General features: G+C 44.8%; 1 protein-coding gene across 1 annotated transcript in view; it reads left to right on the top strand.

The window, feature by feature from the left end:
- LOC126523596 (S1 RNA-binding domain-containing protein 1) overlaps positions 1–21363 on the top strand; it is a 103768-nt gene extending 82405 nt beyond the window's left edge. Inside the window, exons 19-21 of the mRNA XM_050172190.3 lie at positions 2577–2662; positions 5268–5366; positions 10157–21363. Of these exons, the coding sequence (XP_050028147.1) occupies positions 2577–2662; positions 5268–5366; positions 10157–10413 (442 nt within the window). The 3' untranslated portion in view covers positions 10414–21363. The remainder of the gene's footprint in view (positions 1–2576; positions 2663–5267; positions 5367–10156) is intronic.
- Positions 21364–22986: the final 1623 nt, after the last annotated feature.

Here is a 22986-nt window from a genome sequence, read left to right as displayed (position 1 = left end):
TGACCTCCGAGATTGGGCAGTGCCAGAGCAGTAGACATTCTTGGATAAATGTTATATCCACCGTGGGGTTTGCGTTTGTCCATTTATTTCGTTGCGGCGCCATAGCGCAGCACGTTTTGGGCACAGGGGCCGTAACGCGGCGAAATCGCTTCCGAACTTGGCGCGCGCGGACCACCTCTCTCTCTGTTGCGCACGCCGCGCACGCCAGACAACCACCGCGCCCCTTACCTCGTGGTCTCACGCTATGCTCATGGCACATGCACTGTGCACGAGGTCCTCGGTGCACGCCATGCTCATTATCCCCTGCTGATCGCGCGCGCCCGATGACCACCGCAGCAGATCGCGATTCCGAGCACTCCGAGCCGCCATGCATACAGGGCGCCACGTCCGCGCCTCCTCCGGCCAGCTTTGTGTACTCCGACCCGCCTAACCAGTCCCACTTAGGGGAAGGCAATACCACACGTGCAGCGAGGGAGAATCTTGATGAAGGGATTTTGAGAACTGGGGATGCGTTACGGCTTCGTGATGTCAGCGGGCAACGGGATAAGGTAGTGCCGGCTGTTTTGGGCCAGTTCTTTCGAGCGAAACTTCGGGCCACGGTTAGTGTGTGTGTTTTGCTGTGTATGTAGTGGTGCACTTCGGTGGGGGCTGAGGCCACCAAAGAGTACAGGTGAAGGGAAAGCTTCCAGAGTTTTTTTGGGCGCCGCCGCTACTCTTGCGCATTGTGAGCACGCACTTATTCCCTGACTTCGTGGGGCAAAGATCACGAGCATTTAGCATTTAGGAGGAGAAAGCGGGGGGATTGCACTTGCCCATTTCGTAGCGGTGCTATAGCCCAGCATGTTTTGGGCATAGGGGCGGTGTCGCGGCAAAGTCTCTTTCGAACTTTGCACGCGCGGGCCACCGCTGTTACTCTCTCTTTCCTCTGAGGGTGCCGTACAGCAGTGGAACCGTAAAACACTCACTGCTGTCGGCCCCCAAATGGACCAGGAACTCACCCGATTGGTCTGCCTTTTGTTGGCCAGCCTTGGCGAAGGCCCTCGACGCGATCCAGATGCGCATCTATTCACTGCTTCTGTTCTGGAGGCTATGCCAAAGAGACATGGCTCGCTTCACATGCACGGTCATACTGCGGTGGGTCGCTCTCGGAGGCTATACTGAGCTCAAGGAACATTGCCCTGGTAGCACGGTCATCAGGAGCCAACCTCCCATATAGTGGCGTGTTGCAGAGTTTTCTGATACTGTTGTGTCACCCTTGATTTGTGGGAGCTCCGGCTCACACGCACCATGCCGATAGGGTGTAACAGTTAGTCAACACCAAGGTAGTCATCTGATAAATGCCTTCCTTGTACTCTGGGCCTTCTCCTTGTGGTGCTTTGACTTGCTCGTGAAGACTGAACGAGCGGATGCTTTGAGCGCATGCAGCATACGCAGCTGAGCTGTTCGTCCCCCTGAGGAGCTCAGATCCTCAGACCTGTGCGGCGGTCTAGGTGACTCCCTGTGGAGCACCACCCGACGGAGACCACACCATTAACCACCAGGAGCAAGTGTCATCTGTTAAGTTGCTATTTGAAGGCCGTCGGTAAAAACAATTACAATTGCCAACCCTGCAGCTTTGCCAAAATTGCTTTGATATTATGTACCATAGATAGTAGTATAATTTATAAACAATTGAAGTCAAAGTGAAATATTGTTGCAGCTGGCCTTTATGAAATGGCTACAGCTAGGTTTTTCTACAGCTTTCTGTAATAGCATTTAGTTGTTATTCAGTGTTTGCGGCGTAGTTGTGTGCCTGAACTACAGTCTTCAGTAGAGAAAATGATAACCTGGATTTGGTAGTAGAAGCAAAAGTGTAGTTTGAAACTGGTGATGTGATGGCTCATTGCATTTGTGTCCCGGTGTGTGTTGATCATGTCGAGCAGTGAAAGCATTCTGTGAGGGAGACGGTGAGGGCCACAGGAGTAATGCCCTCCCTAGTTAGGAGGAACGCAGAGACAGGGTGCCATTGCCCCATCAACATGAGGTATGCAGCAGGAGAGTCAGCGTGCCTGTCACTCAAGAAATAGATTATTTGACAAGTCACCTGCATTCCCTTTCTTTGTGGTAAAGTGTTGATTTAGCGGGCAGCTTTGGATATGATAGTCACCATGCTTCTCCCCTTCGTCACCAACCCACCCGCACTGGCTTATTGGCTGTGGCACTGGGCGCCAAGCATGAGGCCGTGAGTTGAGTTCCCAGCCGTGGCAGTCACATTTCTGTGGTGGTGAAATGCAAGAATGCTTGTGTACTTTGATTTAGATGCACTTAAATATGCTAGGAGGTCAGAATGGATCTGCAGCCTTCACTACGATATGTCTCAAAGCTCTAATGTTTACTCCAGGGCGTTTGATCCCACTAATCAATTACCTTTCCTTGTTGCTAAGTTCTTTCACTGTTTTGGGAGCCCCAGTATGCAATTTTACGTGATTTGCAATTGCCAAGTGCTGCATGTGCCTGTGGACCACTGTTGCATCGGGACAGGATACAGCCACACCACTTATGCTTCCCGCTCTCTTTAATTTCCTCCCCTCACCCAGCTTCATCTCCCATTTGGGACTCAACAAGGAGGCCATTGGGAAGCCATACTTCATCGAGAAAGTCCGGCAAGAGACAGCCAAACATGGTGAGTACGCTTTGTTTTGCATGCTCTCATGATGCCCGTTGTGGGTGAAGAAAACCCAGAAAGATGTTGGTGCCTCGTGTCCACAAATTATGTTTTTAGCCGAGCTCGTTCAATCAGACGGAAGCCTGATACCGCCGATTCCACTGCTCGCGCACCGTCAGCATGCTGGGCGTGCCCTCGTCATCTTTTGTGACCAGACCATTGTGGCACATAGTAGTGCGCTACAGGGCCCCCTTTCTAGCGAGGAAGCCGTGAGCTGCACAAATGGCGAAGGGTGGATGGTGATGGTGCGAAATGCATGTGGTGAGTAGTACTGGCCTGGTCGGGAGGGAATGTGACACCAGAAGTGGCTAAAGCATCACAGTCCAAGTAGGCAGGGTTCAGATGGTCAGTGGAGACTGTATCTTCCCGGCTGTTGGTGAGCAATAGAAAGTGTTAGGTGCACGCTTGAGTACTTTGAGCAGACCGTCATACGGTGGCCGTATGGGAAAATGCACAGCGTTGTGGTGCACAAAGACATGTGCAGTTGTTCAGGCCAGGGTTGAAGTACATACACTGGGAAGAAAGTCATCGTTGGGGGGAGGGACAACAGTACACATCGCGCTGCTTAGGTGGTAGGCATAGTCAAAAACGTTTGCAGGTACATTGGGCGAGTCGTTGAAGAATTCGCCAGGGATTCGGAGTGGTGCCAAACGTAAGCTCACGGCGCTTGTGGATGAGTCACTGCGAAGAGCGGTGCGGATGCCAAGAATAACAAAAGGAAGGTGATCGATCCATGATGAAGGGAAAGTCAAAGCAATGAGTGAAGCCTTCAGTTGGCGGTGAAAACGTTTCATGATCCCATTGGATGTCGGGTGGTAAGAGGTAGTCCTGATATGATTGATGCCAAGTAGCCGAGATAGATTGGTGAACAATGCTGAGTCGAATTGACGACCACGGTCAGTCGTAATGGTGGAAGGCACACCGTAGCAGCTAAACCAGAGTGCAATGAGTGCTCGAGCTATCGACTTCGCGGTTATTTCCAGGAGGGACATCGCTTCAGGTCATCTGGTCAACCTGTCAATGCAGGTTAACAAGGTCGCTATAGTTCCCACAGGGAGGAAGGGGTCTAACAATATCGGCGTGCAGATGGCTGAAGTCAGCGTCCGGGGACAGGAATGTGCCAAGTGGAGTCGCAGTGTGGTGATGCACGTTAGACTGTTGGCAGTTGAGGCAGGCGCGTGACCAGCAACGAACTTCTACGTTGTTATTGGGCCACACATAACGAGAAAGGATGAGTCGCTGTGTTGCTCAAATGCCAGGATGAGCCAAAACAATGGAGGGAATTACAGATGGCCTGGCAGTATGGGTGAGGCACATAAGGATGAGGACATCCGGTCAATGTATCACGAACAAGAAGCACATCACAGTTAGGAAGCAAGATATCTTCAAACACCAGAGAAGTACTGTTTGTGCGCAGCAGCTGGAGCTCATCGTCGACACTCTAGGCGGCAGCCATGGCCATGAAGTCGAGGACCAGTTGGCCGTGGTCCATTGCATGGTCAGTGGCACGAGAAAGTGCGTTGGCAACGGCGTTGGATTTTCCGCTGACGGGACAAATGTTGCTGCTGTATTCAGAAATATAGGCGAGCTGTCTGATTTTGCGGGGTGCATAAAAGGTGCTGCTGGACACTAGTGCAGAATAGAAGTCAGTGGTTTATGGTCGGTAAGGACATGGAAATAATGTCCCTCAAGAAAATATTGAAAGTGCTTCACAGCCAAATAGATGGCGAGCAACTCTCGGCCGAAGCTGCTGTAGCGGTGCTCAGGGGGCACAACGTTCTTGGAAAAGAAAGTGATGGGCTGCCAAGCACCAGCAACAAACTGCTGCAAGACTGTGCTGAAAGCAGTATCCGATGCGTCAACTATGACAGATGTTGGTGCGTCGCACTGCCTTCGGTGCCTCTTAACGCGCAGTCAGCGGTGTTGTTCCAGGCCACGGGGTATTGGGTGACTTGAGGCCTGAGAGGAGGCCATAGAGAGGCTGCAGTATATTGGCACAGCGAGGAATGAAGCGGCAGTAATAGTTGGTGAGGCCAAGTGTCAATCGGTGTGACTGAGTGTTGTAATGTCATATCCATCACAACAGTTGAGTCGAAAACCTCTGTACTAACTGTTATTGGTCAGGAGGTCGCAGGTTTAATCCCTGGCCAAGGTGCCTGCATTTTGACAGTGGTGAAATACTGAAATGCTTGTGTGCTTAGATTTAGATGCATGTTGAAGAGACCCATGTTTAATCCAATTAATCTGGAACCCTCTGCTGTGACGTATCCCATGGCCTCACGTTTTCCTTTTTGAATCGGTCAATCAACTGTTATGGGCTCTTCGTTGACTCAAGAGGGTGCTGTCATCGTTGCTGCCATTGTTATCATTGTTGTCATTATCATAACCTTCAGGCCAGCTATAATAATTTTAATAGCAGCTGAAGCTATCCTTTGCACGGGCCTCTACATTTTTTTTTTTACTGGTGGCAAACAGCCAGGCGTCGAACGGCATGCCTTCACAGCTGCCCATTTACCAGACGCCGGTGCAATTATATCTGTTGTTGTTGTTTTTCTTTGCACAGGCGTCAACCACTTCGTCAACCTCCTTGGCGGGAGCATAGCCACGATGCAGCTTATCGTGGATGCATTACAGCACAGCGTTGAGTACGACATCCGCTCAGGTGAGTTGTGGTGTACGCTGAAGCCGCAGTTATGAAGTGTGCAACTGCACTCTGTGGCTAGAATGGTGAGTCTGCAAGCCTTAAGTCACATTCAGTGTTGCAGAACAGGGGGAGCTTCTGAATCATTTTGACACCTGGTGACTCCGTGGTATTTTCAAGGGGTGCTGGAAAAGACCTTATGTCTTTGCATCTGCTGATCGTGAGATAGTAACCGGCAGATGAACATCACTTAGTTCATCTTCGTGCAGTAAGCTAAATAGAAAGTTAATGACCTGAAGAAAAAAGAGGGGTGCTAGATGATGCTGAAATGATACAAATACAGTAGACTCCCATTAAGACGAACTTGCTTAAGGTGAACCCTCGGTTGAGATGAACAGTGGAAGTCGTTTGTTTGGTTTCCCATGGAGTCAATGCAAAAAAAATCCGCTTAATATGAACACTGCACACATGCTAATCGGTTAAGATGAACTTTCACGACCAGCCGCGCCTTACCCGCGCAGCTTTACTCGACCATCTGAGCAGCACTTTAGGGGAAAGAAAGAAAAAAAAAGAAAAAAAAATTAAAGCTTTTCTGCATCGTCGACCATCTCTGCAACGCAGGGAGACGAGGAGACCTAACCACCTCAGTGTTTCTGCGAAGGTTCCGCTGCTCCTCTGCTCCTCCTCTCCCACCCTTCCTCACTCACTCCTCTTTCTCCTCCCGGCCCGGCTACAAGAATTAGCCACGCCCTCAAGTTCATTCTCTCCTTTGCCTCCCCATCGCCGGACTCTCCCCTTTTAGTGCAGTTTTTCGAACAGTGCGAGGGCACTAAGGAATATCTTAGAAAATTAAGTGAGATGTCTTGTCTGCATTTGTAGCAGCCAGGCGATTTTCTCGACAGGCACCAAAAAAAATAACAGACTGGGTAACAGTCAATAGTGCCTGATGCCTTACTAGTAGTGCAATAAAGGCTTATATTGCACTTATTTTTTCCCTGAAAGGCCATTTCATTCATTTGTTCTCATATACGAGGTATTTGGACACACACTGCATGCTCAAACATCATTTTTAGAAGCACTCCTGATTAGGCGAACTTCTGATAAGACGAACACTTTTCATGATCCCTTGCAGTTCGTCTTAAAGGGAGTCTACTGTACGGGGAAATTTGTAAGCACTCATGGGGGGCGCACCACTGGCAAATACAGATGCGAGAACAAAAAGCAGGACATTCTTAGTTATTGTGATCGAAACATTGTGGAAACCTAATTGAATCATGCAGGCCTAGTTGGGATATTGCAGAGGCCTAATCTGTGTTTACAATGAACACTGATATAACGAACTAAATATAAGCTTACATTTGTAATGCTTTAAAATGAGTATTCTACTGCTATAATGAAATCGAAAATGCTGGATCCAAGATAATATCAGTTCCACCGAAGCTAATATTTCTCCACTCGCAGCTCAAGTTATGTAGACCGGTAACAAAGAAACAATCAAATTTCCAGCAAGAACATCTTGACACAGCATATTCTGGATGTTGGATATGGCCTCGCACTGCTTAGCTTAAGGTCGAGGGTTCGATCCTGGCTCCGGTGGCAGAATTTTGATGGAGGCGAACTGCAACAACACTCCTGTGCTTAGATTTACGTGCACTTACAGAACAGCAGGTGACCAAGTTTTTATCCGGCATCCCCCACTGCGGCAATCTCCATAATCAAGTCATGGTTTTCACACATAGAACCCAAGAATTTAAATTTAAATTTTAACTAAGGTTACTGGTAACAATAGCTACACGATATTCCCTCAATGTCTGATTCCGTGGCACCCGCTAAATCGCATGTCAGCAAGACGACAGGCAGTGATTGTTTTCGCACTCCCAGCCTAGCTGCTTTCAATCTCCTCCCTTGCGTCGCAGTCCCTTACAGACAGAAACCTGTTGAGTATTTCTCCATGGTACCGCACTAATGATGTAATCATGCTTGACGACCGCCAATTTCTTCAAGCCATCTGTGGCGGAAAGAACATGAATGTCAACGAAGGCACAGTGATGAAAATCCTGTAAATGAGCCGAGAATTTTGACGGGGAGGTAGGCGACAGCAGCGTTTGAGGACCGGCAGATTTACTTTGCCTCGCTCCCGCGTTTCAGTGCTGAGCATGCCGCGAACCTCAATGCAAAAAGTTTGGCAGCAGTCGCACATTCTGTCGCACAGTGTGTGCACAAAAAAACGTGGCAACTTGTTTCACGAAGTCACTCTTGAATTCATATTAAATAAAGGTTTTATTTCGATGATGTTGCTTAGCCTGCTTTATTGTGAGTGGTACGACGTGCTCTCCATACAATGGAATTACCTGTATAGCAAGGGATGTTGAAAGTCCTGAGCACTTCGTTATAAAGGCATTTGACTGTAGTATTTACCCAATTTTAATGCACACCTTCCTTCTTTAAAAAAAAAAAAATTCACTGAGAATTGCTTGCGCGGTGCTGCTCGGATACAAAACCAAAACTGAGCAGCATGTGGTCTTTGTGTACTTTACCGCATAACACTTCAGCTTCATAACATAACAGCTTCGCCACAGTGTTGTGGCGAAGCTAATTATAGAAAACTGGTTCAGCATCATCATCATCAGCCTATTTTATGTCCACTGCAGGACGAAGGCCTCTCCCTTCAACCTCCAATTACCCCTGTCCTGCGCCAACCGATTCCAGCTAGCGCCCGCGAATTTCTCAATTTCATCACCCCACCTAGTCTTCTGCCGCCCTCAACTGCGCTTCCTTTCTCTTGGTACCCATTCTGTAATCCTATTGGTCCAACGGTTGTATAACCTGCGCATTACCTGACCTGCCCAGCTTCATTTTTTTTCTGTTAATGCCAACTAGAATATTGGCAATACCCGTTTGCTTACTTATACAAACCGCTCTCTTTCTGCCTCTTAATGTTATGCCTAGCATTCTTCGTTCCATTGCTCTTTGCGCAGTCCTTAACTTGTTCTCAAGCGTCTTTGTCAGTCTCCAGGTCTCTGCCCCATATGTCAGCACCGGTAAAATGCACTGACTCTACATCTTCCTTTTCCATGATACTGGTAAGCTTCCAGACAGGAGCTGACAATGTCTGCCGTATGTGATCCAACCCATTTTTATTCTTCTATGAATTTCCTTCTCATGATTAGGGTTCCCTGTGATTAATTGACCTAGGTAAACGTGCTCCTTCACAGGCTGTAGAGGCTGACTGGCGATCCTTAAATCTTGTTCCCTTGCCAGGCTATTCATCGTTGTCTTTGTCATCTGCATATTAATCTTCAACCCCACTCTTGCACTCCCTCTGCTAAAGTGCTCAATCATTTGTTGTAACTCGTCTGCAGTATTGCTGAATAGAACAATGCCATCGGCAAACCGAAGGTTGCTGAGATATTCCTGGTCGATCCTTACTCCTAAGCCTTCTTAGTTTAATTGCTTGAATACTTCTTCCAAGTAGGCAGTGAATAGCATTGGAGAGATCGTGTCTCCTTGTATGACCACCTTCTTTAAAGGTATCTTCCTAATTTTCTTGTGGAGAATTAAGGTAGCTGTGAAATCTCTGTAGATATTTTCCAAGATATTTACGTAAGCGGTCTACCATTGTACAACACATTTTAGACTCTTCCCCATTTTTCTTGCTAAAGATATAGAGTGCACATTAGATTTCTAATTTGTTTAGCTACTTTAATGTTATTTCTACTATATTTTCTACTTTGGACACATAGAAAGCGGGTGTGCATTTGATTCGGGGGTGTGTTAGAATTGGGCAAATACTGCCAAGTGAATCAGCGGTGTGTTTTGGTGTTTCTTAGGCACCTTGTTTAATTTGGCCCACCGGATAATTCAATCAATTTTGTTGCTCCCATCAATATTGAATTTAACGGAAGTTGACTGTATGTTCATTGCATCCAACTCACAGACTTACAAAAGTGTAATTTATACAAAGTCCTTAAGGCAGTGAAGCACATAGTTGTTGCTTGGTGTAGTAGTTCCGCGGAAACCCGCAAGGTGGAGAGAAGTAATTGATAAAGGGAAAATCAAGGATAAAGGGATAAAGCGAATGGGTGGATGTCTGATTTTCCCTTTATCAATTACTTCTCTCCACCTTGCGGGTTTCCGCAGAACTACTACGTCAAACACTTACCTTTGCTTCGTGTGTTGTCGACAAATTCAACTTCGCCCTGCCATCTGCTAGCCGCTTGGTTAGCTCAGATGGTAGAGCGGCTGCCCCGGAAAAGCGGTGGTCCCGGGTTCGAGTCCCGGACCAGGATGAATTTTTCTTCAACTCTGAGGCTTTTCTTTCAAGGAACCCGTATGGGTTTCCTTTGTAGCAATTGCTACGAACGGGTGGATGTCTGATTTTCCCTTTATCAATAGTTGTTGCTTGTACCCAGTATCACTGTGAATGGCAATCATTGGCATCTTTGTTAGCGCCCATTGACAACACATCGTTCAGTGATGTGTAACTGAGCCCAATTCTTTAATAATATGGGTTTAGATTCAAGGCTCTGAATGGGCCCTTCAGAGATGAGCGTGTATAGTATAATTGCATCCTACTGTCTATGCTCACCATCGCTTCCTCATACCCCCTTTTTTTCTCCCCTTCCTTGTGAGCAAAGCTGCAGGCTAGAGGAATTTTACCTCAGCTGACTTCTCTGCTTTTCCTTATGCGTGTCTTCCTCTCTCTCTCTCTCTCTCTCTCTCTCTCTCTCTCTCTCTCTCTCTCTCTCTCTCTCTCTGACCTTGTGGACCTCTGACCTTTCTCTGTCCTTGTTCTTCCCTTGTGTGGACAGAGCAACACCAACCGCTGTTCAAGAGCGGGGTCCTCTCCCTTGACGAGGTGCATGCAGGCCTCGAGCTCACAGGAAAGGTCAAGAACTGCACCAACTTTGGCGCCTTCGTTGACATTGGTGTAGGCACCGATGGACTCATCCACGTCAGCCAGATGAACGGCCACACGGTCGCTCTGGGTGACCGCGTCACTGTGCGCGTCCTCAACATTGAGAGAGACCGCCGCCGCATAGGGCTGCGCCTACTGTCCAAGGGATGAGCCACCGCCATGTCTTCGCAAGTGTGGACGCTAATGGTTCCCAAGTTTGCGTGCTTTGCGACCAGCCGAAGGAAGCTTGCTACAAGCAACCTTGGTGTGTACAGAGTCATCAGAAGAGCTGTCAATGGTATACTGTGTCTTTAAAACAGTGCACCGAGTGTTGTGTGCTTGTACGTTTAGAGTTCCTGCATTTGTGTGCTTTTTTTTTTAATGTGTGCCCTCTACAGCTCGGGACTTCTGCATTTGGAGGCTTCTTGAACTGCATGGGGCTTCCAAAGAGATTGCAGATGGCACCTTATGCTCTTTGTCGAGACAACATGCAGCTTTTCCCTGCTCCGGCACAGTGTGTGAAATGAGCAGATCCACATCCCACTGTATGCGTTTTCAACGTTGATAGTGTTTTTGCTGCCACATTCCAGCACACCTGATTTTCACCAAGAAAGAAAATGACCTGACATGGTTAGGTACGGTTAGCAATAGACATGGTTAGACATGCTATGGCAGTTTGAAAGCACTTGCAGTCATGTGACCCCACAGGTAGCCAGTGTTATGAAAATGCTGCTTACATGACGATTAGGTAAGGACTGTTGCCTGTGCTTACTTAAGAACTTGGCCCAGCAAGCTTTGTAGGCAGTTGCTACCAACCTGCATGCTGGTTTCTGAAATGATTTAGTGAGACAAAGGTTTATAAGTAGCTATCCGTAAAAGCAAGCGTATTAGAGTGTGCACTCTTAAAACGCTTTCACCTAGCTTTAGTCGTGAATAGGACATTGCTCATTTTCCGCTTTGCTTGAACCTTCCTCGCTGTCCAGCCTTGGCATATTAGAGAAAAATTGAGCATTTGCAATATCTTTAGCAGTCTGAAAGGCACACATTCATTTCTTCGTGTTTACGAAAGCTGCACTGCTGCACATGTTAATGTAAAACATTGCAAACTTAGTCTCGTACATGTGTTCCAGCAGCTCAGGAATGTATGATAAATCAGGAGCAACTGAGTTGTACATCATTGGCCACATAGTTTTGGCTACGTTGACTACACAGCCACTGAGATCACTGCCGTTTTCATAGTCAAGTGAACTGGGTGACTACGGAAGCAGAGCACTGGATGTTTCAGTTCATTTGCATCTCCAATGTGCACGAACTTTTAGGCCCTGTTCTCTTATCACTATATTTGCCTATCTTTACCGGAAAAACCTGCCACATTTAGAGTAATCAATTAGGCTCCATGCTTGTTAACCTTATCAACTGCCTATGTATTCATCTACTCGTTATATTATCTACTCCTTACAACTTCTTATCCCACACTGTTGCTTAAGTGGCTCCTTCATCATTTTTGGCTCCTCCATTTTTTTTTTTTTTTTGCTTTGCTTGAAACACCAGCAAGCAGGGTAGCAGCCATTGCCTACAGAGAGCTCTGGGCGGTTTTTGTGTTAGCTATTACGCAGCTATTATTAGTAGCATTTATTAGGTATTAGGCAACTGCTTCTAGTCTATTTTATTCCTGTCACATTTACTGGCGTCATCTTTTTATTGCTGTCTATAAACAAGGTTTACACTCATAAAAAAAGTTCACACCCCTTGGGGCTTATCTTATCCCACAACAATAATCGTCATCTGCCTTGCTTGCATTTCCTTTCTTCAATACTCTGTGCTCACTACTTTCCTGTCTCTAGAATGCTGTGTCGAGCTGATAATGCGCATTCCGTTCACGACTTGGAAGTGCCGGGCTCACAGCGTTAAAAAAATGATATGCAAGCAAGGCAGACGACGATTATTGTTGTGGGACAAGATACAACCCACAGGGTGTAAACTTTTTAAGAGAGCAGAGGTCTGAATTTTAATTTTGTTTCTTGAGAGTTAAGCTCACTTTTGTTGGTTTTTATTAAGACTTAGTTATGGAGCTTTCTTTTTTTTTATGCATTTTGTACATGCAAAAGGTTGCCTATGTCTTTCACTGACTAATTACACGACTGTCATTGATTTCCCAGTAATACCTGGGCAGTGCCATGTCTCACTAACAGAAATATATGCATAGATGCATTTTTTTTTTTTTTGCTTTGCTTGAAGAGTCAGCAAGCAGGATAGCAGCCATTGCCTACAGAGAGCTCTGGGCGGTTTCTTGGTTAGCCATTATGCAACTATGATTATTAGTATTATTGGGTATTAGGCAACTGGCACTAGTTTATTTCATTCCTGTAACATTTACTGATGTCGTATCTTTATTGCTGTCTATAAATAAGGTTTACAGGCCTGAATTTTAATTTTGGTTTTAAGGGTTAAGCTCACTTTTGTTGGTTTTTATTAAAAGGCTTAATTTCGGTCCTTCCTTTCTTTTTTTTTATGGATTTCGTACATGCAAAAGGTTGCCTGTGTCATTCAGTGACTAATTACATGACTGTCATTGATTTCCCAGTAATACCTGGGCAGTGCCATGTCTCACTACTGCCAGTTGTTTGTTTTTACTATTAAAGATTTATTGTCTATAAACATGCCCTAAGAGAGAGAGATAACAAAGAGAGGAAAGGCGGGGAGGTCAACCAGACGAGCGTCCGGTTCGCTACCTATGCTGGGGGCAAGGGAAAGGGGGAATAAAAAGAGGAAGGAGGTGAACACCGAGATCCCATAACTGGGGATGTGCGTTGAATACATCTGGGATGACCCAAAGGCCAGTGATCGTTGCGTGAATAGGAGGCTGCGGGTGAGTCATGGGGGCTTACTCGAGACTTGCAAGTACTGGATTAAGAGCATCCAGCATTTGCACTGCACTTCGTGCTGATTGAATATGCAAATTTCTTTAGGGTATTAGAAGGGTATTTTTGAAGGACCGAAACGTCACAACGACTTGCCGATCTTCTTCGGGCAATTTATTGGGAGTCGGCGCTGGGCACACTACCGTGTTGTGCTGTTTCCTTTGGTGTGACTGTGGCTTCAGCTGTGGCACCGGCTGCTGCATCAGTTGTGGCTCCGGCTGTGACTTCAGCTCTGGCTTCAACTGTGGCTTCAGTCCCAACATGCCCCAAATGCGTAGCTGGGTTTGTTCTGTGGTCAATTTAAGTGAAGCCGCGGTATTTACTATACACAGAAGCAAGTTTGATGCTTTAGTCTCACAGATGCCAACCAAGCAGTAAAACCATGGTGCTTATATGTGACATAACATCAAGTGTGTGTAATCACTGACTACAACTGTATATATTTGCTTTTGCATCTGCCTCCTAAGTTTCATTTGAATACCTACCAAAATTTTTAGTTAGGGGCACAGAGTAGGCCCTATGCTTCCCATGCATTTTGAGCCTTATTTAAGACCCATTTTCTCAGTAACTATTTCACATAGTTCATTCGTGTTTGTTTCATTTTATTTGCGATCATGTCTTCTTGCAGTAGAACTAGAACTAAGATTATTTGTGAAAGACTAAATGTTTCCCAATTTCTTAGAAACACAGCAAGCGTTTGTCGTTTTTTCCAGAGAAAGCAGTTCCAGAAAAATGAACTATTGGGTATAATATGTGTACCACTCTAGTTCAGCAGCTATGCATTGCTGTCTACTTTGTGCTGGCTAAATATCAGCCTTCTGTCATTTTTAGTTTTTATAATAATGGGGCGAATGTAAAAAAAATGATTCATTTCGAAATATTGTGGCTCAAAGCCAAAAAAAAAAAACAAGTTGACTTCATTTTTTTTTTTTTTTCGAAAATGAAATGCGCTGAACTATTTGCCTAATAGCCACCAGTCATATAGTCATTGCCAGAGTCTGCTTTGCATTTCCTTGCTTGTCTTCTCGTTTCCCTGGCTTGTTCTGTCAAGTCCTCTGCCTCTCTCATGGCAAAGTACAGTCGGTGATGATCCATCTCACTCAACCACATCATAGTGTTGTGCCCTGGCATCATGCCAAATGCCTTCAGGATGTTAACTCGGGTCATGCAGCCTTCGTTGAATATGAGCAGAGCATCAAAGGTGGCCGTTTTGGGCATCGCCATTCCGAGGAACACAGTTTTCGGTGTGTTCCAGCCACCCGCATTCTATAAACCGCACCGTGTGCCTTTAGGTTACCAGAGCACATTTTAAAAACCTGTTAAGCTGAGAGAAATTGCCAGTTTTGGTCTTGAAAATGATTTACACACGGAAGAAATATGAGTGATTGCCAGGTTGTGCAAAGTCTAAAGGAATGGGTGTGGCTGCTTGTCAGCTGGTTTCCAAAACCTGGACCTTTTGGCTCAATCGAAACACGGAAAAACATGTGGGCCACTTAATATTGTTAAGGAAGGCCTAAGCACTCTATAAAGGTGAAAAGCCAAACATTGACTTTTATTTTCCGCTACCCTGTGTGCTTAAAGAACGAGAAAAGATTAGCTCGCCTTTTTCAGTTTTTTTTTTTTGTCACTCTTGGCAGAAAAAAAAGATGGTATGTAATTATAATAATTATAATGTGCAAGCAGGTAATAAAGCCATTTGTGTGTTCTCTTGTCCTCGGCTCCTTTAGCACCTACCAGTAATAGCAATCTGCAGGGACACCAATCTAATGAGATTTTAACAAATTACTGCTTAACTGTGCATGTGTAGTCAGATTATTTTTGCCAAATAAACTGGCACTCGCCTAAGGTTCAAAAGGAAATAAAACATAAAATGAAGTTTTGAGACTGCTACGGGTCTCTTGTTCACAAAGAAGATGAGCGCAAGAGGGGGCAATTATTTATATGTTAGATAGCGTGTGCACATGTATATCTCGGGGAGATTACCCCGTGACCGGTTAATCGCTTGTCCAGTCGTTAGGATATGTAAAGATTCTAAGAGTAGTCTTGAAGATAGGCGCTTCTCTGTCGCGATTATGCTCGCAGCATCCCAATCGATGATGTGGTTAGTAATGATGTGATGGTCTGCCAAGGCGATTGAACTTGCATTGCCTTCCTGACATCGTTCTGGTGCTGCTGAATCCTTTTAAAATTCCCGGTTTCACCTATGTAGGATGTGTCGCAACTCTTGCACGGAATCTTGTAGATTACCCCTGGAAATCTTGACCTTTCGAAAAAGTCTTTCCCACGTACGAGCTTCTGTCTAACTTTGTTTGTTGGCACACTTGCGATTTTTATGCCGTATGTGCCAAAAGCTCTTGCCAATGCCTCACTGATGCCTTGCACGTAGGGGACAGCCGCCTGTTTCTTGTAGCCTTGCATGGTTAACAACTGAAGACTGCAATTCTTGAGTCCTCAGAAGCTGCGCTGGGTAGTTATTGGAGAGGTCCTTCCTTACCACGGCTAGCTCTCTTGTGCGGTCCAGGCTCGGAGCAGATGCGCAACACGCGAGAGAAGAGTGAACCGGTAATGGAGTGTTTCTGTCCTATAGACTTCGCAGAATCGAACCTCAGGTATTTCCCCATGCGAGTCGGCTTCCGATACACACTGGTTGTAATGCCCTTGGCTGAACGTGTTATGAGGACATTGAGAAAGGCAATCTGCTCATTTTTTCCTTCTTCCATGGTGAACTGGATACTTGGTTGAAAAAGTTCAGATGCTCAAGGAAAGGCAGCACGTCTTAGCGACGAATCACACAAAAGCAGTCATCTAGTATCGGGCAAAAATTTTGGAGCAGTCTTGTACGAGGTCATCGCAATATCTTAAAGTGGCTCTAGGGCAATGTTTGCACAGGCAACAGAAACGGAAGCTCCCATTTCTGTTCCGAAGTGCTGCTGATAAAATTCTTTATTAAACGCAAGATACGTGTTGTTCATGCAGAATTCCAGGAGGCGGCATAAGTCTTGCGTTTCAAATGGCGTTCATCGAGGTAGTGAAGCGTCCTTCCCGAGAAGTTCCTTGCAGCCTTGGACTACATAATCGACTAGCACACAAGCAAACATTGACTTTACATCAAAAAAGACCATCAACTCATCGTCATCGACAGTGATATCCCTTACAAGTTCAAAGAAATGTGTGGAATCCTTGACTTTAGTGGGTGTGCATCCTACCAAGGGGCGTAGGACATGGGGCAGATAGCCAGATAATTCATATAATGGAGAGCATGTGAAGTCAACTGTTTGCCGGAGGGGGACCTCAGGTTTGTGAACTTTCGGCAAACCGTAGATTGCTGGTGCAACCAACGGTTTGTAAATTGTAATATTGAGCATAATCGCGATAGAGATGTGCCTATCTTCAAGATTATTCTTATAATTTTTACATATTCAAACAACTAGAAAAGCGATTACCATATTTACTCGCATAATGATCGCAATTTTCTGTCAAAAAAATTGACGCAAATTCAGGGGTGCAATCATTGCGCAGGTTAAATTCTCCACAAAAATAAATAATGTTTTTTTCATTCCGCGTTTGCTGCGGGATGACAACAGGTCAACAAATTGGCGGCTGCCGTTGTATGTAGTGCGGGACACCAAAACAAAGATGGCGGTCGGTGGAGCAAGCCGAACGTGATTTTTCTTCTTCTCATGAGTACATTACGTGCATTGAAACAGTTTCTTCCGTATCAGTAATTAATAATATCATTAATACCGACAAGTTTGCAGCAATAACGTAGCCATGTCCACTTTGAGGGGACAGAAACAGATGGGCGCGCTTAGCTGCCAGTGACATAGAAACACATGGCGAGCATGCTGTGGAAACTGCGGCATTTGTCTTCACTACTATCTTAACACAGCACGTTTCCGCTAAGGGTGGGCGAAAATCTTAGCTGTGTTACAAGCGTCGGTGTATGATTAGGGTACACTGATAACGTATCATTGTAAACGTGGCTACCATCGTTGCTGCTCGCGATTCGTTGCATTCCCACGAGTGCGATAAGAATCGAAAGGCGCCTTTTTTGTTGTTGACCACAACCATTATAAAGCCTACACAGAATAAAGGCAAGTTTGGTCGTAGCTTTTTTTGTTCGTCATGGAAGTGCGGAAAGTGATGAAAGGAATGAAATAGGGCATCTGCTTAAGAATGTTTGGTGCGTGCAGACCACCTGGTTTGTCTTGAAGAGTCGTTCACGTAGCATTCGATAGATGGTAAGCGCGATCATTATTAGCTAGACTTGGCACACAACATATTGCTGCGGCAAGTTCGGGGTGCGATCATTACACAGGAAATAAAATAAATTGAATTTTGACGACGAAATTCAGGGGTGCGACCATTACGCGAGCGCTATCATTATGCGAGTAAATACGGTAAACAGACACGGGGTAATCTCCCCGAGATATACGTGTGCACTCTGCACCACCTAACACACAAATAATTGCCCCCTCTAGCGCTCATCTTCATTGTGAACAAGGGACCCGTTGCAGTCTCAAAACGTCATTTTATGTTTCATTTCCTTTTGAACCTTAGGCGAGTGCCAGTTTATCTGACAAAGTATCACCTCGCCTGACGAGTTTTCGTCAAACTTTGAACTCTAGTCTGATTATGTTTTATAAGTGGTCACCTGATTGTTGACCTGGTCAGACCTTTGAGTCATTCCTGGAATGTTAGTACACTGCTTCACTGCTACAGTATTACAGCGAAGCGGCAGAGTCAAAGAGAAGGATAAACACATCCACTTGCGTAGATAATCCCACTTATCACGGTTTCATTTTGGTGTGGTTGATCCTCAACTTCCCAAAGTGTCAAGTTGTTGGGTGGGCCGATACACACAATAAATACCATGTGCCCCAACACAAGGCTACTAGGACACAACACAGACACATTGGCAGTACTACTCAAATCCCATCTGTAGACCATTCTCTTCATTTCGTGTGAACCTTGATGACACCGCTTTCAGTCGCCTAATGATGCTTGTGGTCTTGTACATGGTCATCAGCTTTGCTGGCCTTTGCATGTTTAAATTCTATTCCTTTATGACTAGCTGAGGCACAGGCATTCGACAGTGCCAATCCTCATGGTTTAGTTAAACACCGGCATCGTGCTGTATCATTTTGCGTAGTTAACACTAGCGTCTTGCACATGCTTGAGGGAGCAGCCATGATTATTTATTGCGCACAGGCTTTCTGAAACATGTAGTATGTTAAACCACAGCAAAATACCCTATACAAACAAACTTGAGCAGTATGGTGAGTTGACACATCCGGTACTGTTTAATAATGAACATGGGCACACTAAGCGAACGAGGGTCTAAGACAAGAAAAGGTCTAACTCATACATTCAGTTGTCTGTAGGCTTATGGGTCCTCTCTTCCTCTTCTTCTGTCCTCATTCTTTTTAGGCACTGTTTTCATTGTGACACTACAAAACGCCAAGGTCTGTCAGGTGTACAGTCGACAGCGAAAGTTTGTAGACTGTGGGACAACACTTTGAATCTCGGATTGGTTTTGAATGTAGCATGTAAATTTGTGCCAAACCAAGATTTTTCACATTTTCTAGTGCAGGCTGGATTGGGGCTCTAGAAATATTCGGCTTTTTCTCAGATTCTGCAGTGCACAAACTTTTGGTTCCGTCTGTACCTCATGTACTGCTACCGCACTGCTGTCGTTGTTACAGCCGTGATGCATTAAGCTTTCACGTTTGTTCTTTGGTTCGCTGAATTTGTTTAGAGATTTCTTCTGGCAGTCTCATGCCTTTGTGACTACTACTTATCCAAGACACAGGTGCACCTGTGTCATGCCTTTCTTTTCAGCCCAAGACAGTTTTTGATATATACTGTATTGAAATTGAGTGAGAACCACATCACAAACCCAAAATGACACAAGGGACAACAGCCTCTCGCTTGCTCAAAAAAGAAGGCACAAGTTATCTTTGAAGGGATACACCTCAAGTTCTCTTCACTCAGCTCTCAGCGAATGTTGCCCTACATGCCATCCTAGGGTACCATAATACTGCGTCGTCGGCATGTTAAAATTACAGTGGGTTTGGTGCTCCAGATTTAAATAACTTGTTAAGCAGCAACAGCAGTAGCAGGGCTGGCCAGATTTGAGCACTTTATAATTGAGGCCTCGGACGTGCATTTTATTGTTTGTAAAATCCTTAGAAGACAAGTGTTTGACAATATAGAATGCAGGTGTCTGTAATTCCCAGAACTTGTCGAATTTCTTGAAATTGGTTGCCATAAAAGCCATCCCTGTTGCCCAAGGCGCAAGAAGAGGGAAGGGTACACATTATTGTGTTGCTGTACTATCTGCATTGCTTTCCATGTTTACCATTGCTGTCTGCCGCTACGTTTCTGTTGCTTCCAAAAACACTCTTGCCAAGAAGCCTACTCAGATGAATACCTGGAAGCCGAGAGGCACAAAATGTGAAGTTGATTTTGCTCTACCAGGGCAATTTGATGTCACGTGCATAATGGAAAATTTAGTTGCAAGTTTGTTGCGAGTCAATAACAGTGAAAGTGTGCAAACAGCTTTGCAGGATGTACATTACTACTTCTCGGAGTACTGTCGGGCAACTAATTGTAATTTTGATTTGTGAGCAGTTGGGTTGTCGTCTCTGCGCTTGCCCTTTAATAAAGAGGCTGGCTGCATTGTATAACTTATGAAGTGTCTTGTCAGCTGCAAACGGTGCAGCAAAAGCTATGTCTCATATGAGCCAACAAGAACGAAAATTGGCTGTTGCTTTTAGAGGAGAAAAAAGAAAGCTTTGCCAATTATGCACTGCTGATCATTCTGTGTCCTTTCACGCAACTGTCTAGCATGCCCGAGTATTGGGACTCTTTAGCCTATGAGTTCTTATCTAAATGCATAGGAACTGAGTAATCATTTTGTTTGTCATTTGCTGAGCCAATTTTAATGAAGGCCATTTTATTTTACTACCTATAAGAAGAAAAAAGGTTGTGCTGATGATTCAGAGCAGATTTTTAATTTAGGCCAGTATTACGTTAAAAAAATTGCTGAATATTGGAAGAAGAGTGCACATTAAGTTTACAATAAGGGTATGCGAATATTTAAAATTTCAAATATGAATCGAACAGTCCTTCCTATTGGACTTGTTATTTCACTGTTCGAGATTGTCAAATATTCATTTATGTTCGGATCTGAGGGATAGCAAGACTTCACGAAATTTTGAGAAAGAATTGCCAATGCAAAATTGGGCTCTTCCGAATTATTCTGCAGCAGGAGAGTTGTGGATGTTGCACAAGGGCATCCAGTTCCTGAGCTCACTTACAGGGAAGATAACTTGTGCTGAATAATGCTCCGTCATTCAATAAGAATGCCTTGCCTTTAGATAGCCTATAAATCTGTTGTCTAAATTTAGTTAAAGCATTTCATTATTTGGCCACAGTCCTGGCTTGTTTGCACCCCTTTAAAACAGTGTACAGCGCTGTGACATTGCACTCTTACCCTTCAACAACTGAATAACTATATTAGGCTAGAGCTGTCCCGCAAAATGCTGCTAGGATTTGTGATGAATAGCTGTGATGAAGTTTCTTGAGTAGGAAGCACAGGGGCAACTTACAAACGCAGTATTATACAGGTTGAGAAAGTCCCTTCATTCACCGTTCACCTCCGGAATGAGGACAAGGATTGACCGCTAAGCGTCTGCAAATGGACCACTATTGAATAGATGTACACGCGACTGGACTTCGAGACAAACTCCTTGCAAACTCTTTAGGAATGACTAGACTGGCCTCCATTGTTTATTTTGCTATAAATTCTTTGCAAATGTGGGAAGCTAAACTGTCTAATGGATTTTTGAGGTACTTTTATGTTAATCTTACTCTGCTAACTTCAATAAGCAAGTGGTAAGGAGCAAAAAGGCAAGGCAGTTGAGTTTAGAAAAAAAAAATGTCACTACAATATAGCTCTACAGCTTTCTAGTGTATGTGTAAAGACTATGCATAATACAGGGCTGTATAGTTCTTGTACAAGGGCTCTACCAAAGTCACTCATTGCCTGTTGCAGCCATCAAAATAAAAGGGCTGCTGGTATGTGCAACTGTTCTGCATCAGAACTGTTATTCCCTCGCCTGCAAGTTCATTTTTCTGTCATGTGAATTTTTTTTCAGTAAGTGTTTGCTAAGTATTAAATAAAATGTTGTGATCATGTCCTGCTTCACTGCTGATTACCACTGACTATCGGTACTGCATACAGAGGGTGTCCTAGTCACGGCTGTGGTCCAAGCTAACGCTAGCCAAGCTTTGAACCAAAAAAGAAAAAAAAAACTTACACTGACACCAAATACTATACAGTTATGGGACAAACAGTGTTGGGTCATCAATATTCATCTGCCTCCCCAGTCATTTTTGTGTAATAGCTACCTGCCTAATTGGGTAAAATTCTGAGACCGATCTTGTCTCACTGTCAGCGAGTTCCTTGCCAACCATGCCACAGTTACGAGACAACCATTGAAATATGACGATGTGGTCTCTTCACTGGGCACTGTTGAGAAGCTCGCAATTTCTTGCACGAAGATGTAGTAGGGTCCTTAGAAAAGCACTACAACGATATGGCATCTCAGAAGAAATTATTGTGCAGGACATAGGATGCTGAAAATGACTGAATGGGACATTTAAGGACGCAATAACAGATTTCCCAGGGGAACTCGTGCCCTTAATTAAACAAAAATTAAAAGCTTGTCAAAATGATTTTATCCAATTAGCAAAAGATACATAAAAATTATCCTTCCAGTTGAAGACATGATCGAGCGCCGTTCACTCTTATGTCATAGCATATTTTAATGTCTTGGCTAATGTTAATTGGGACAAGTTGTGTATTCATTTAATATATTGACTAGAATCTGTGCGTCATTTGGGTTTGTCTCTTGATTTCATAGGGTATAACACCTACCTTATAGTGAAAGCTGAAAAATTTGCTGCATTCCTGTACAGTCAATTCAATACCTAATGTTTACTGCAATAAGAGTTGTTTTCTGTGAGCGTGCAGCTTGACTGACAAATTGTATGCAGAGAAAGGCCGCAGACCAAAATGAGTCGCCAGTACATTTAGTTTCTATCGTTGTCTTCATCATGTAAACAATATTAAGAGCCTCTGGGGAGGCAAGTTATACCTCGGTGTAACGACATCGCAAAATTACACGAAGCATGACAGTTCCTCCTTTTCGCTGCGCAGCATTCCACCTGATGGCAGAATTGAATCCTCGGGTTTTACATGCTGAAACCACGATTCGATTATGAGGCCGTAGTAGTGGGGGACTAAGGATTAATTTTGACCACCAGCTGGGGATCTTTAACGTGCCCCTAATGCACGAAACACGGGTGTTTTTTACATTTTGCCCCCATCGAAATGTGGCCGCCCCAGTCGGAACATGATCTGACGACCTCGTGCTTAGCAGCGCAACACCATAGCCGCTAAGCCACCGCGGCGGGTCTGATGGCAGAGTTATTTTTTAAGTTTTGTGTGATAGGCAGCGTTTTATACGATAAGAAGCGCGGGTGCTTCTTACACCTAGCACAAAGGTACTGCAACAATCTTGCTCAACTTCTTATTCTGTTTTAATGCTGTGCACGGTAATGCTGTGTGCTGCTGTTGTAACCCATTTATACTTGTGAGATCTCTAGGTACATGTGTGCTTGCAGAGAGATCACCCAAGCCAACTACAGGGTTCTCGTCTTCAATCCAAACTCCTCATTGAAATGGTCAAAGGCCACACTACAGAGAAAGCGTTAAAACTCGTGATGTGCATTGCGATTGTGTGCGTGTAACGTT

This window comes from Dermacentor andersoni, chromosome 6 (assembly GCF_023375885.2).
Source record: "Dermacentor andersoni chromosome 6, qqDerAnde1_hic_scaffold, whole genome shotgun sequence".
NCBI classification, from domain to species: domain Eukaryota; kingdom Metazoa; phylum Arthropoda; class Arachnida; order Ixodida; family Ixodidae; genus Dermacentor; species Dermacentor andersoni.
This window is presented reverse-complemented; position numbering and strand designations above follow the sequence as displayed.